We start from the raw sequence: 16,597 nt of genomic DNA, 5'->3' as shown, positions 1-16,597 counted from the left end.
GAAAGGGTGGAATGGTTGTGACTGAGGAATATTGTGCCTGCTCACGGAAAAGCTGATACCTGCCTGATCAGCGAAATCACAGACTGTCTAGAAGTCATGAAGACACTGTTTTATTCTTTGATGCTTTTAGACACTGTGCAGTAGAAAAATCTATGACAGGTCACACAACAGAAACAAGGAATTTCAGGAGCCACATTCCTGAATATTCTGACTTGGTATACCGTTTAGGGAGCAGCAAGTCTCCTCCAGGAGAAAAGATGGGATGGCCTAGAGGTGGCTATGGAAAGGGCAAGGGAGGCGGAAGCACAGGATTTCTGCCAGAAGGGTTTGGGTTTGGGTTTTACTTTGTTGCTTTCGCGCCATCCCAAATAACTTCTGCAGGATCCTCACTTGGGGAGCGCATCCTAATTTTGATGCATTTGGTACAGGCAACAGCATATCGCTTTTAGATTTTAAAACATTCTTTGTGCTTTAAAGTATATGAATGAATTGGGGATTTTCTGAGTGTTTACGTTGTTACATTTGGCTAGGGTTGCCAAGAGACACTGTTTACCAAAGAAACCTAAAAACGCATTTCAGAGTTTGTGATTTCTCCTCTAAGAGTAATTCCTTCAAATTGGCAGCAATATAATAAAATTAGGTAATTTCCAATAAAGCAAAAACATTCTTTTTTTTTTTAATTTTTGACAGGCAGAGTGGACAGTGAGAGAGAGAGAGACAGAGAGAAAGGTCTCCCTTTTGCCGTTGGTTCACCCTCCAATGGCCGCCGCGGCTGGCGCGCTGCGGCTGGCGCACCGCGCTGATCGAAGGCAGGAGCCAGGTACTTCTCCTGGTCTCCCATGGGGTGCAGGGCCCAAGGACTTGGGCCATCCTCCACTGCACTCCCAGGCCATAGCAGAGAGCTGGCCTGGAAGAGGGGTAACCGGGACTGAATCCGGCACCCCGACCGGGACTAGAACCCAGTGTGCCGACGCCGGCGCCGGCGCCGCAAGGCGGAGGATTAGCCTAGTGAGCCACGGCGCCGGCCAGCAAAAACATTCTTAAAGTGTTCTAGATTTGTTTTTCTTTCTATATTTGACATCATAGATTATGCTACTAAAACAACGGAATCCAAAACGGATGAAAATTTATTGAAAAGAAAAGATAAAGGAATTATAGTCTCTACGATAAATTTTAGCACTAGCACAACAGCTGCTAAAACCAAGGAGATGATTCTTAAGAGCTTAGTATTGAGAACTAAAGACACTCTTGGAGCTCCAAAAAATAACCAGGTAAAACTTCTTATGCCTGTTGAGTAATCTGCTTGTGGTTTATTTTTAATTAATGCTCTTTATAAAAAGGAAAAGATGCATGTAACATATATTCCTGAACAATCCTAGAAGATGTACTTGATAATTCAAACCTTAGTTTTCTAATCAATATAATTCAGTTTCTAAAGTGATAAGTTATATGATCAAGAATCACTAAGGCCAAAGGAAGTTACTGAAATCTGAATGAAGACAAGACTAGAAAATGGGTTAGATGCCAACTGCTTTGTTTCTGTACAGGGGCCAGGAGCTCTTCCAGGTCTCCTGATCAGGAGCCAGGAGCTTCTTCTGGGTCTCCCACGAGGTTGCACCACCCCAGGATTTGGGCCATCTTCCACTGCTTTCCCAGGCCATTAGCTGGGAGCTGGATCAGAAGTGGAGCAGCGGGGACATGAACTGGTGCCCATATGGGATGCCTGTGTGGCAGGCGGAGGCTTAACCAACTGCGCCACAGCACTGGCCCACTCTTTCAAGAGCTTTTAAGGGTCTGCTTCAGATTTCCTTGATTTTAATTGAAGATCTGGGTAAACTTGGTGCATCTTTGCCTTCCATGGTAAACTTCGGGTAACCTAACACACCCATAGAAAATGCAAATTTTGCTCAGTTTGTGATAGAAAAGAGGGAAAACTGTCTTATTACAATAATGAGTTTGGCAGTTGCCCATTGGATCATTAGATAATTCAAATCAATTGGCTATTTGTGATTTTTAACTAGTTTCGTGTCTTACAAAAAGAAATACAACGTAAAGTGGCCAGTGCACACAGATATTATAATTGGTATACTTCAATGAATATTTTCCAAGGTTGAAAGTAACACAGTATCTCAAACACTAAGAAAAGAAAGAGAAGGCTGAGTGGGAAGGAGGAAGGAAGGGAATACCATTTTTGTAATTTTGGAATTGTATCTATAAACTATATTGAATCTGTTAAAAACCAAATTTTTAAAATTTTTATTAAAAAAAAAGTAACACAGGTTTACAAACTGGAAATGTGTGTGAATTTTCTGCTGGTTGTTCATGACAATAGCATTTGCAACTGAATTTTTAAAACCCAGCTCCAGATGAGGTCTTGCTCCCAAAGCAGGATGAGATGAGATGATTAGCCAGGCTCCCGCAATAGTGCTTTCCATGCAGTCAGTGCTAAATACATCACAGCCACATTCCTTTGGAACAGCCACAGTTAGATTACTTTGGCCAGAATCAAATACATTTCAAACTGTTATCAGAGATGATTCAGTCTAGACCTATAGAAAGTGAGGGCAGTTTCTGCTATTTTAAAGACTTATTTTCTTTTTCATTTTGAGATTTGATGATTGTTTACAGCCCTTGTCTGTTCTGCTGAAGAACAGTTTTTTTTTCTTCGATTTGTTGGATTCTTTACTTAGTGTAGGGTTAAATAAAATAAGCTTCAAGTAGATCCTCGTAAAAGTTAGACTAAGGAAGGAGGAGAGAGGAGGTGGGAGCGTGGCCAGGAGGGAGAGTAGGGTAGGAAGTATCACTATGTTCCTAAATCCATATATATGAAATACTTTAACCTTCAGAAAAAATTTTAAAAACTGATTTTCTAAAATCATATCTTCAAAGTAAAATTTGGTCTACTAATAGAGAAATAGACAAGCAATTACATATAACTTTATTCTTACACTGTAATTAATATTCCAAAATCATGGTTTAATATATTTTAAAGCTTTTTGTCTTCTTAAGCTTATAGTGTTTATTGATGACATGAATATGCCGGTAGCAGATATGTATGGAGCACAGCCACCCCTGGAGTTGATCAGACAATTATTAGATATGGGAGGAGTTTATGATACTGAAAAAAATGTGTGGAAGGTACAGTATATACTAAGATTTTGTTCACATTAAATATTGTTATGTAACAATAAATTATATGTAACAACATTGAGTTGATTGAGAAATTGAGACAGTCTGAGTGCAAGGACACATTAAGCTGACCTGAGACCCTCAATTAACCATGAAAATTGTGTCTCTGTTTTAAAAATTTACAGAAATTCTACTTTTGGTAGCTTAAAGTCTTATTAAAAACTGCAACTGTATCCTTGAACTTTAGTTTCTGAGTTGGTCAACTCTCAGCATTGTTAACTGCATCACAGCCAAAACTTTCAACGCAATTAACCATGAGTTCATATGAGGAAAGCCAGTGAAAATGTGGCCTACCAAGTCAGTGTTAAAAATTGAAATGAATTATATACTGCTATAGTTTTCATGATTGTGCGACTATTTTAAAATTTATATGAGTGAAGTTGAACGTCTTTTCATCTTCTTATCGGTTAGAGTCCTTGCCTATTTTCCTGCTCAACTATAAGCTTTCTACTTTTATCTGTCAAACTCTTTGTTTACTGGGGCATTAAGCCTTTGACTATAAATTAAAAATAAGTTGTCTCAAGCAAGCAAACATTATTAATTTTAAAATTGATGTTTCAGTGCATGTATACAACATATTTAATGATGAAATCTGAGCAATGAACATACCCATCACCTTAAACATTTACCATTTTGTTGTGGTGAGAATATTCCAAAAATGCCCTACATAGTTGTTAGCTATAGTCATGCTAGTGTGAAACAGAACACTAGAATTTATGCCTAGTACCTGTAACTTTGTAACTGCTTTTCAATCTCTCTCACCAACTTTTCCACCCTCCTATGAGGTCAGCGTTTTTTTTAGATTCTACAAATAAATGAGACCATGTGGTATTTGTCTTTCTGTGCCTGGCATGGTTCACTTAGCACAGTGTCCCCCAAGTTCATCCATGCAGTTACTAATGGCAGAATTGTCTTCTTTTGAAACGTTGTATAATTTCCAATTTTATACAACACAACCCCCGCTTTTTTTTTTTTTTTTTTTTTTTGGACAGGCAGAGTGGACAGTGAGAGAGAGAGACAGAGAGAAAGGTCTTCCTTTTGCCGTTGGTTCACCCTCCAATAGCCGCCGCGGCTGGTGCGCTGCAGCTGGCGCACCGCACCACGCTGATCCGGTGGCAGGAGCCAGGTGCTTCTCCTGGTCTCCCATGGGGTGCAGGGCCCAAGCACTTGGGCCATCCTCCACTGAACTCCCTGGCCACAGCAGAGAGCTGGCCTGGAAGAGGGGCAACCGGGACAGAATCCGGCGCCCTGACCGGGACTAGAACCCAGTGTGCCGGCGCCGTAAGGCGGAGGATTAGCCTAGTGAGCCGCGGCGCCGGCCCCCACATTTTCTTTATGCATTCATTTGTTGATAGATGGCTCAGTTGTTCTATAACTTGTATATTATTAAATAATACATAACAATAAACATAGACAAGCAGATATCTTTTTGACAGATTGATTTCATTTCATTTGGATTAGACCCGGGAATGGGATTGCTGGAATGGATGGTGATTCTGTTTTGAGTTTGAGTAAGCTCCATACTGTTTTCCACAATGGCTCTACTAGTTTATGTCTCCACTAATAATGTACAAGGGCTCTCCTTGCCAGCATTTATTTCCTGTGTTTTTGATAAGAGCCATTCCAGCTGGGGTGAGAGAATATCTTACTATCTCATTATAATTTTTAAATATTTATTTATTTATTTGAAAGAGTTACATAGAGAAGGAGAGGCAAAGAGAAAGAGGCTTCCACCCACTGGTTCACTCCCCAATTGGTCGCAATGGCTGGAGCTGTGCTGATCCAAAGCCAGGAGCCAGGAGCTTCCTCTGAGTCTCCTATGTAGGTGCAGGGGCCCAAGGACTTGGGCCAACTTCTACTGCTTTCCCAGGCCATGGCAGAGAACTGGATCGGAAGTGGAGCAGCTGGGACTTGAATCAGTGCCCAAATGAGATGCCGGCACTGCAGGAGGTGGCTTTACTTGCTGTGCCACAGTGCTGGCCCCCTCATTGTAATTCTGATTTGTATTTCTCTGATGATCAGTGATGTGGAATATTTATTGCTATGCCCATTGGAGATTTATCTGTCTTCTTTTGAGAAATATCTATTCAAATATCGTACTCATTTTTAAAATTGGATTATTTGGCTTTTTGCTATCATCATGTTTGAACTCCTTATATATTCTGGATATTAACCACTTGTCAGGTGCATAGTATGTAAATATTTTCTCCTAACTCTTAAGTTGTCTCTTCACTCTGTTGACTGCTTTGCTGTTCAGAAGCCTTTTCACCTGATCCTATTTGTCTGTTTTTGCTTTTGTTGCCTGATTGTGAGTTCTAATCCAAAAAACCCCTTGCCTAGACCAATGTCATGAAGCATTGTCTCTGTTTTATTCTTCTAGTAGTTTCAGGTTCTTTCTTTTCTTTTAAGGGCTATAGCCTGATGACATTTAGAAAACTTCCTGGAAATGACATGCCTTGAAATTGTATTACAGATGGGGTTACTTAGGAAGATAGATGTTGGTTATCTTCATTTATGTTTTGCAGTAAATAGTAATCATCTGTTTGCTTAAATGTTTTTAAATCTTTTGTCCACTTGGGGCAGGGATGTGAGTTTATATTTCACTTCCTGTGGATGCATTTATTTACTCTTCCTTTTTACTCTTCCCACAGAATATTCAAGATCTCTCTATAGTTGCATCTTGTGTTCCTCTGGTTAATGGGGATGATATTAGCCCACGGCTCCTCAAACATTTTTCCATATTGGTATTGCCTCATCCTCCACAAAGTGCCCTGCGTAGTATTTTTCAGGTAACATATCTAGAAAATCTTCTATTGGAAAAATAAAATTTAATTCCAAAGTATAAGGAAAAAATGTAAGGTCTTAAAACCACTATCACAGCAAGAAACTTCTCTTAAGGGGGATTGATTTTATTCACCTGTATATTTTCTGGCCTATTATAGTTTGTCTTTCTATATCAAAGCATAACATAGTTTGGATAAGACATGTTGTACATGTTTAAAATGAAAATCCCAGGACTTTATTCTCTGGGATTCTGACCTAGTATATCTGGGATGGATCTTATTTAACAAACTATTATATATATGTGTATGTGTATGTGTGTGTGTGTATATATAATTATATATGTAGTTACATATATACTATATATAGTATTTATAATATATATTAGATATATAATAGTATGTTAATATATTTATATGTATGCTATATAATTTATTTAACCATTATATGGATCTTATTTAACAGTAAGCTGTTAAACAGGCACACCCTAACTTACCAGAATTGATTTGCTCTTTTGCTTATACAATAGAAAATTCTAAGCAAACTTTTCCTCAGTCTAGACTGGAATACGTGAATACACTCTTTTAAAACAGAGTGGTTTGTTTATTCAGGTGTGGGCTACCAGTCACCTGCATCACAACTACCATGTGTTTTTAAAAAATAGATTTTAAAATCTTACTTTTAAACATTATACTGCAAAGAAGAAAAACATAAAGTTAGTTTTTGAAGAATTTACTCATTTTATGTAAAATTTATTTTTCTAATTGCACCAGAAGTTGAGTTGAGCCATTTTCCGAACAAGATCTTGCGTAGTTTTTTGAAGAAAGTTTACATGTATACCAGTCCAGACTGAGGTAATAGTTTACCTTTTACACTCCGTGTGGTAACACCTGCTAGGGAGCAGGGAGATACAAGAATTCCCAGTTCCCAGTCTCATCAGAATCCCCGGAGAACACAGGCCATGTGCACCTGGGACCAAGTGGCATCGTCCCAGTTTGCATCCCCCAGAATGCCTTGCTCCTTGTCCACCGTTGTATCTTAAATGTATTTTAACCACTGGCATTTGTCGAAATTAATCCTCCATGACAAGTCTGCTTTTTAGTATAGGTTAGCCAGAAATAGTCTAAATGTAAAAGCTTTGGTGAACTAAATTATAGTATTTCTTCTTAAAGGCTCATCTGGGAATATATTACACCCTCAATAACTTTACATCGGATGTTCTTGAAACTATGCATATGATAACATCTTGTTCCATAGAAATGTACCAACAAGTGGCTAAGATCATGTTACCAACCCCAGCAAAATGCCACTACCTCTTTAATCTTCGAGACTTGTTTAAGGTCTGTTTTAAAATTCATTCTCTAGCTTTTAGAATCTGAGATGTACTTTTAAATTAAATCTCCCTCCTTCTCTCTTCCTCACCTTCTTCCTCCCCTCTTCCTCCTCCTCTGCTTCCTCCTCTTTTTTTTCTCTATTTCTTTACTCATGGTACTATCAACATCAAAGTGTTAACATGGAAAAAATAGGTAAAATTCATTTTGGTTAGTTTTACTGTTAACAGCTTTTCCCATTAGTGGAAAGGAATTATTGAAAAAATTCTATGCAGAAAATTCAATAATGAAACCACTAAGATTGTTAAAATATTGGCTGAGATCTTGGAAAGAAAAGAGTAACAAGGCTATAACATAGATTTTCACTTCATTTCTGAGATTTTATTGTAGCTATGAGAAAATAAAAGTATATATACATTTTATAAACATGCTTATTAAATTTTCAGATTTTTGCCTGTGGTCCTGAATTCATCATCATTTCTAGATAAAGAGATTTAAAAATTAAAATAAGAAAAATAATTTTTGCCAGCATCGTGGCTCACTTGGCTAATCCTCTGCCTGCGGCACCAGCATCCCATATGGGGCCGGTTCTAGTCCCGGTTGCTCCTCTTCCAGTCCAGCTCTCTGCTGTGGCCCGGGAGGGCAGTGAAGGATGGCCCAGGTGCTTGGGCCCTGTACCCGCATGTAAGACCAGGAGGAAGCACCTGGCTCCTGGCTTCGGATCGGTGCAGCGCCGGCCGTGGCGGCCATTTGAGGGTGAACCAACGGAAGGAAGACCTTTCTTTCTCTCTCTCTCACTGTCTATAACTCTACCTGTCAAATAAATAAATAAAAAAGAAAATAATTTTTTATGTTTATTTGAGAGGTATACAGAAAGGGAGAGATCAGGCATAGAGACAAAGATCTCATCCACCAGGTTCTCTCAAAATGCCAGCGATGGCCCCAACTGGGCCAGGCTGTACCCAGGAGCCAGGAACTCAAATTTAGGTTTTCCGTATGTGTGGCAGGGACCCAACCACTTGATCCATAGCCTGTTGCCTCCACGGTCCGTGTTGGAGGAAGCTGGAATTGGGAGCCCGAGGCAGGGACCAAACCCAGGCAATGCAGTGTGGGACGTGGGCATCTTAACCGCTAGGGCGAACACCTGCCTGGAAAAGTCATTCTTGAACCTGGTACCTTTCTCCCTTGCTGTGGGAGCTTTGCCCAGTTAGCTCATATAACCTCTGAAATGGCTTATAAGGCTTTTTACCGAAAGGCACATTTAGAATGCTAGAGCACATCAACACTGAGAAGTACCTCTCTGTCACCTCCAGCACTCACCGCCAGGGCTCGAGGTCTCCGTCCAGTCACGGCCTCTGTAAGACTGGACAGAAGAGTTCCCAGATCCCCTCGCTGAAGCGATTCTGTGCCATCATTCCCTGAGAGCTTCCCCATCTCTCCAACATTCAGATCATCACGCATTGTCTTACCTCGGATAATCGGTCTACCTTTGCGGAAAGGAAACCTGGCGTCGCGTGCTGCCCTGCTAATGCCCCTGTAACGCGCTCTTTGAAACCCCGACAGCTCCTCCGAGGACTGCTGCAAGCTGACAAGACCGTGATCAGCTCCAAAGAGTCGGCTGCTCTGCTCTGGGCTCACGAAGCCACGCGCGTGTTCCACGATCGCCTCGCCGACCGCGCCGAACGCCGCCTTTTCTATCAGCTGCTGGCGAAGGAAGTGGAGAGCCATTTCCAGGTGAGCTTAGGTTGTGAGAACTGAATTTAAACGGGGTTTTCATCGAAAGTGCCGTGTGATGAAAGCCTGCGACACCTCTGTAGTCCCGCTGAGAGAAACATCGTTAGTAGCCCTGTTCCCTTCACCCATAGCTCGAGACCCACGCAGAGCACAGGACATCAGAATATCAATGACTATGATAAACTTGCCAGTGTACTTGATGAATTCCAGATGAAGTTTACAGAGGTAAAGGGTAGGGAGCCTATGGACAAGTAGCTTGAGACCCGACGCAGAGCGCACGACATGGCGCCTCCGTGTGCTTCCGGCCTCACGGGGGCCTCACACAGCCGTGCGCCCCGCGAAGCCTCGGCGAGACCCTCTCACCGCGCTCCAGCCCCATGAGCTAACAAGCCACAGGGGCCCTGGGTGTTCCCCTAAACAGATTCCCAGTGAAAGAGGCTATGGCCGCTGGGGTGTCGCGGTTGCACCCCGTGCCTGGCTGTGCCCACTCCTCATGAGAATTTGGGACACCAGGGGCTTCCCAAAGGTGACGCTCCTCTTCCTCGTCTTGCTTCTTGGGCGGTGCTGCTTTCTCTCACCCAAGCAATGGACTGAATTCAAAGGCACAACCCTATTATATAATAGTAAAAGGGGATTTTTAAAAAACCCACTTTGTATGTGGCAATGAAGACAGTCCTACTCATGGACCTAGAATATAACACATACTGAGCCTGGAAGGTAATTTCCAGGGCCAAATACCAAGTGAGGTAAGTGCGTAGGGCTGCTTAGAAGCAGTGCATGCCCTGCCTCTGGGTACCTTGGAAAGAACAGGTGCATCCTGTTAGGTTTCTGTGGGTGCTGTAATCGACCTGTGCACCCACCACAATTGGGGATGGAGGAAGGGGGACAGGAAAGTACCTTACCTAATTTAGAAGGAGAGGAAAATGGTCAGACTTCAAAGAGAAAGCAGCCCAGGACCTTGGTAGGAAAGTTAGGCAAGGGTTGCCAAGTGGACCAGAGAAACAAGTGTGAAAGAAGCACTCAGCGGTGACAGCCACTGACAGTCCCCTCAGGGTTGCTTCCTCTCCCACATGGTCAGTAGAACTACAAGATACTTCCAGCTACACGGTTCTTAACCTGGAGTCCACCCGCCACCTCAGAGCTGCATTTCTGTGTGTGGTTTCCTTCACAACCCTTGTGTTTGACTCATTTGACTGGAGGGAATTTAAAATCTCACTCTTGAGCGAGTCCATTGCTTCCCTGCCGAAAGGACTACATGGCTCAGGTACGATTAACACCCAGAGCCTGGGGCCCCGCCGCCAAGAGCTCCTCTGACTCAGATATGTTAGGTTAGTCTTAGGAACCAGTGCCATTGTGCTGTGAACTGTAACGGGAAATTGTTATTTTACAACAGATTCAGTGGACTCCAGAAGACCTGATGAATGACCCAACTGTGTTTGTGGACTTCTTGGATGTAAACAAGGTTCATAGGAAAAAAACCTATCAGAATACCAATGACTATGGTAAACTTGCTGATGTGCTTAACGAATTCCAGATGAAGTTGGGTTCGAAGTTTAAAGAGGTAAAGACATAGCGAAGAGCCTGTGAAGAGGGCTGTATCTGCCTGCGGTTGTTTATACACATGTGAATCCATGTGTAGGTACAGCAGATCCGATACTTTTAGGACATGTTTGTGCATGAGAGCAGTGGGGGAAAGTGTGCCCTAAGGTTTCAAAGCAAACCATTAAAAACTTAGCATTATGCTGTTTCGTCTTAGTTTGTCTCAATAGCATGTGATTTTCCTAGCAGTTTCTTTTTTTTATAAATCTTTTTTTTTTTTTTTTTTTTTTTGACAGGCAGAGTGGACAGTGAGAGAGAGAGACAGAGAGAAAGGTCTTCCTTTGCCATTGGTTCACCCTCCAATGGCCGCTGAGGCCTGCGCGCCGCGCTGATCCAAAGCCAGGAGCTAGGTGCTTCTCCTGGTCTCCCATGCAGGTGCAGGGCCCAAGGACCTGGGCCATCCTCCACTGCACTCCCGGGCCACAGCAGAGAGCTGGCCTGGAAGAGGGGCAACCGGGACAGAATCCGGCGCCCCAGCTGGGACTAGAACCCGGTGTGCTGGCACCGCAGGCGGAGGATTAGCCTAGTGAGCCATGGTGCCGGCCTAATAGCATGTGATTTTAAAGACCAAGTACACAACTGAGGCTGCAGAGAGTTGAATTAGTAGAGAGTAATAAAGAAATTTGCAATAGGGTCCAGAGTAGCAACATCTGGCAGCAAATTATGCCAGAATAGTTGTCATTCTTCACACCTTCATGTGCCCATTGTGTGGGCAGAGACACCAAGAATCACCGGTACCAGAAACCAATTTTCTTTCTCCCACCACTGTCCTACCTGCTGAGACAGAACAATAGAAAAGCAGACTAGGGACTATTGTTGTTGCCAATAGTAACTGTTGTAATTATTTATAACTGTTCTTTCCCCTCAACTCTGTGACACCCCCCCCCCAATATGTCTTACCAGAATATTTGCACAGGGATGGTCTTCATTGTGCAAAATTTTTTTAAGATTTATTTATTTGAAAGGCAAAGATAGGGAGAGAACGAGAGTCAGAACAAGAGAGGTCTTCTGTATTCTCCCCAAATGCCCACAACAGCCAGGACTGAGCCTGCCCCAAGCCCAGAGCCAGGATCCTCCTCTGGGTCTCCCTCGTGGGTGCAGGGGCCCAAGGACTTGGGCCATCCTCCGCTGTTTTCCCAGGCACATTTTTAGGGAGCTGGATATGGAGTGGAGCAGCCAGGGCTTGAACTAGCACCCACATGGATGCCAGCACCGCAGGCTGGGGCCACTGAGCCACAGCAAGGGCCTCACTATTCGATCTCCTTTAATGTTCCTGAAAACCAGGCTCCCAAGTCCAGATCACTGGGTTGCTAGAATAGTCTCTCTCAATCCTGTATCCTCTTATGTAAAACTACAATACATGTTTGACTTTGGTTTTTCTATACCTGTAATCAGTCTATTTGCTACATTTCCTCTGCTAGATCTCCTATCCCATGGTGTTCTTCAAGGAAGCCATACAGCATATTGTGAGAGCTAGCAGGGTCCTTCGACACTCAGGGAGCCACATGTTACTGGTAAGAATTTAAGTTCTCAAATGCCTTTAAGTTTGCAAATTCAAATTAAGGAACATCAATGCAATATACTTAATCTACAGATGTTTTATTTATCCACACCTTATGAAAAATAATAATGGAGTCATAGGACAGTATCTTTGTTCTCTCTGCAGTTTGCATAAGAAGTTTGTCAGTACATAAAAATATTATTTGTTTTTGGAAGAATTTGATGTGAAAAAAAATTGATAGATCTGGCAGCTTCTTTAATGTGTCTTCAGAATTAATAGAGGATCTGTGCAAGCAGATCCTGACTTCAGACATAGTTTACTTCCTTTAGTACTGACCTAGAAATGTAAACCTTTGCACTAAGTTTTACTTCCCATGAGAACAAGTGGGAGTTAAGTTCTTGGAAAATTCCCAAACACTCTGAGTACAGAAAAGCTTCTGGAAAGTTAAATAAAATCTCACATATTTAGCCAATTACATAAGGCATTATTTTTATGATTCTTTAAGTTATTATTTATGCCTACTTTTTAGTTATTTATGTTATACTTAAATTATTTACAACTGCTTAGTTATCTAACATGCCTTTTTTTCCAAAAAGAGCATTTTTATATCCAGAATAGGTAGTTTCATTTTTTTAATATTGTGGCTCTTTTCTTATTTAACTGAGAGAGAGTTCACTCCCCAAATATCCACAGCAGGTGGGACTGGGCCAGGCCAAAGCTGGGAGCTAGAAACACATTCCAGGTCTCCCACATGGGTGGCAGGGACCCAACTACTTGAGCCATCACCTACTGTTTTCCAGGTGCACATTAGCAGGAAACTGGAATCGGGAATGGAGCTTTGGCTCCAACTCAGGCACTCCAGCAGGGGGCGTGGGCATCCTAACTGGCACTTTAACCACTAGGGTATGTCCCCCTCCCTAGAGTTTCATTTAAATACTCCTTTATCTAAACAGACATATGTAACAAGACTAATTAGCAGTTAGAAAATATAATCAAGAAAAATGCACAGCAAATTTTCAACCACCAAAACCACTCCTTTGCTAACTTTCCCCATCTCATAAACAGCATCAACATACATCTACTGCTCTAACCAGAAACCTCAGAGTCACTAAATTTTGTGACTTCTCCATCATTCCTCACCTACTCTCCATCAGTAGGTCCTAGCCGTGCAACTTCCAGACTGCATCTCCACAGCCACCACTCTGTTAAAACCACCCTCATCTCCACATGGACTGCTCAGTAGTCTTCCCTCCCTCTGTGTAAAATAGCGAGTCCCTTCTCTCCCCTCAGTCCCCGTCACTCTGTCCCCTTGTTCGACTTTGTTTTTCTTGCGTGTTCTCAGCAGTATCTTTCCCCACATATGTGCTTCCTTATTGTCTGTTGCCACATTTAGAACATCCGCTCTGTAAGGGGTATGATTCTGTGTGTCTTATTTCAACTATTAACAGGTTACTTTTCTAGTCCCAAATGGTATGTACTCTGTTTACTTCTTTTACCACAGGGACTCTTGTCTCTATTAAATCAACCCTTTCCTAATAACAAGTACGTTTATAACAAGTTCTCAATTACATAATTACTGAAAATGTTTTCAGAGCAATTTTTTAAAAGCCTACTCTCAATAGAATCTTGCCTACTTAATAATTCCTCCATAGATATTCTCTCACAAACCTAATTGCCCTCTTAGAGCCCTTTTTTATTAAAAAATGTAAACCCTTATTAAAAATATGTGGCAAGTCCCTGCTTCCTCCAATTCTGTTACTGTAAACATGATAGGTAGATTTTTGTCCTGGGGTTCAGTGTTGCAAGCAGTAATTTAACTGGCTGTCCTAGCATGTGCAATTAAGCAGGGGAAAACAACTCAGGGGGAGCTTAATGATTTAATGAATAACATTTAAAGCAGATAAAATAATGAAATTAATCAAAATCTAGGTTGGAGAATTCAAATGACATTAGTTTAATTAGGTAAGGAAGTAAAAAGAAGAAATCATACATGACCCTTTAAAAGAAAATTTACATAGTTACACTAGATTGTATTGTTTAAGGCTCAGAAAAAGATAACTGAAAAACTAGTATTTAAGGCAGTGATTTAAAAGGTTGTTACAGATAATATATTATGTAAAATATCTAGTTTTCAACAAAAATTTTAAGACTTTAGAAGAGACAAAAAATTTACAGGGGAAAAAAGTGGAAACTGTCTGGAAACAGGTATAAATGTTGGGTTTGGCAGACATCAGGAGTTGAAGCTGTTAGAAATACACTCAAATAGGGGGAAAACACAATTGAAAACATTAGAGGAAAATATGCAAAAATTATTTTATAAAATGGAATTTCTGGGCTTGCAAATTAGAATAAATGAAATAAAAAAACTTCACTAGGAAAGTTCAACAGATTGAAGATGGCAGAAGAATCTGCAAACTTGAATATGGAGCAGGAAAAATTATCCAGTAACTGAAGAACAAACCTTCAGAGACTTGAAGGGTACATGTGTATCAAAATTTGCAAGATAAGAGTTTTTTAAAAAGAGAGCAGAAATATAAAGGAGCAGAAGCATTGTGATAGAAATAAGGCCCCATATCATTCATCTTCACATCCAAGAAGCTCCAATGACATGTCAAGAAACTCTGAGTAAGCATAATTAGATTCATACCTGGACACATCATAAACTAGTCAAATAGCAAAGGAAAATCACAAAGACAGAAAGAGAGGGAAAAGAAGACTTACTGTGTCCTGGGAAATCTCAGTAAAATTTAACGGCTGGGGCCAGCATTGTGATGGAGCACCGTTCAAGTCTGCACTTCTGATTAAGCTCCCTTATGCTAATGCTCCTGGGGAAGTAGTGGAAGATGGCACAAATATATGAGCCCCTGCTGCCTACATGGAAGGCCGGGATAGGGTTCCTAGCTCCTGGCTTCAACCTAGCCCAACCCCAGCCATTGCAGTCATTTGGGGGGGTGAACCAGTAGATGGAAGACATATATTCTTTCTCTTTCTCTCTGTTTCTGTCTCTCTCTCTCTCTTTGAGATAAATATTTTCAAAAAAGAAAAAGATAAACAGCTGACTTATCAGGCGCAGTGGAGATGGGAATGCATTGGGACAACATATTTGAAGTAATAAGAGGAGAAAAAAGGAAGTTTCATAAATTCTGTATTTAGCAACATCCTTCCAAAAAATGTAAAGTGACAGAAAGGCATTCCTAGTTACAAAAAGTAGAAATTTACTGTTACTCTGTAAGAAACACTAAAGGAATGTTTCAGGCTGAGAGGGAATGCAACTAGATGGTAACTTAAGTCCACATGAAGATTAGAGCATTAATAAGAGAAATTACATACATAATTAGAACAGAGTATGTTAGTTTTCTACTGCCTCTGAAAGAAATTACCCCAAATAGAGCAGCCTAAACAAATTTAATACCTTACAGGTTTGCAGGTCAGAAATATGACATATTTCTCATCTAAAATCAAGGTGTAGGCAGGACTGCATGCTTTGGTGGGGAGGGGGGGCGGGGGGTCTTTAAGAGTGAATCTGTTCCCTTGCCTTTTTATCTGGAGACTTCCTGTATCCCTTGGCTCGTGACCCCCTTTCTCTGTCTGCAAAGCCAGCAACATCACATCTCTCTGACCCTTCAACAGACATCACATCTCTGTCTCTCTGACTACAGCCAAGAAAGGTTCTCTGCTTTCAGGGATTAATGTGATTACACTGGGTCCGGCCATTTAATCTTGAATAACCTCACTATTTCTAGTCTTTTGCCATATAAGGTAATACACACAGATTCACAGTTCCAGGGGTCGTGATATAGACATATTTTGTCAGGACAAGATGGCAAGGGCATTATTCTGCCTACCACAAATAATTTTTCTCTGTTACTATTAACTACTTCAAAATATAATTGCATAAAATGATCATTATGAAACTATTGTTAAGCTTATAATGAGCTAAGTTGTAATATATAACACTAAACACAAAAGAACAGGGAGGAAATGGAAGCAAATTGGAGCAAACTTTCTATATTTTACTGGAATTTAATTAGTGTTCACCTGAAGTAGATTGTGGTAAATTAAGATATATAGTGTAATCCAGTTGCACAAAATGAATAAATTTTGGAGACAAGATCTAATGTACAGCATGGTGATGATATTTAACACTACTCTGTTATATACTTAAATTTGTTAAGAGAATGGATCTTCACCTTTTACACACATAGAGAGTGTGTAGAGGTGATGGTGTGCTAATTAGCTTAATTGTTATGCATATTTCACAGTGTATACATTTAACAAACATCAAGTTATACATCTTATATATCTACAATGTTTATATTTCAGTGATATCTCAATAAATGTGTTCTTTGAAATGGCTTAAGGAAAAGGGATGGTTTTGCTATGATGCCAAGAAAGTCAGGACCAAAGGGATTGACTTTTGACAAGGTTCAGAGGGTATAAAGAGAGCAGACCTGCATGAGAT

At 41.0% G+C, this 16,597-nt stretch overlaps 1 protein-coding gene across 1 annotated transcript in view; it reads left to right on the top strand.

Annotated features, from left to right (window-relative positions):
* Positions 1-16,597, top strand: part of DNAH14 (dynein axonemal heavy chain 14) — a 344,335-nt gene that overhangs the window by 218,305 nt on the left and 109,433 nt on the right. Inside the window, exons 49-55 of the mRNA XM_070055424.1 lie at positions 1,087-1,271; positions 3,010-3,138; positions 5,841-5,978; positions 7,143-7,310; positions 8,751-9,035; positions 10,429-10,596; positions 12,056-12,148. Of these exons, the coding sequence (XP_069911525.1) occupies positions 1,087-1,271; positions 3,010-3,138; positions 5,841-5,978; positions 7,143-7,310; positions 8,751-9,035; positions 10,429-10,596; positions 12,056-12,148 (1,166 nt within the window). The remainder of the gene's footprint in view (positions 1-1,086; positions 1,272-3,009; positions 3,139-5,840; positions 5,979-7,142; positions 7,311-8,750; positions 9,036-10,428; positions 10,597-12,055; positions 12,149-16,597) is intronic.

Source organism: Oryctolagus cuniculus, chromosome 13 (genome assembly GCF_964237555.1).
Source record: "Oryctolagus cuniculus chromosome 13, mOryCun1.1, whole genome shotgun sequence".
In the NCBI taxonomy this organism is placed as follows: domain Eukaryota; kingdom Metazoa; phylum Chordata; class Mammalia; order Lagomorpha; family Leporidae; genus Oryctolagus; species Oryctolagus cuniculus.
Note: the sequence above shows the minus strand (reverse complement) of the source record. Positions and strands in the feature narration are given on the sequence as shown.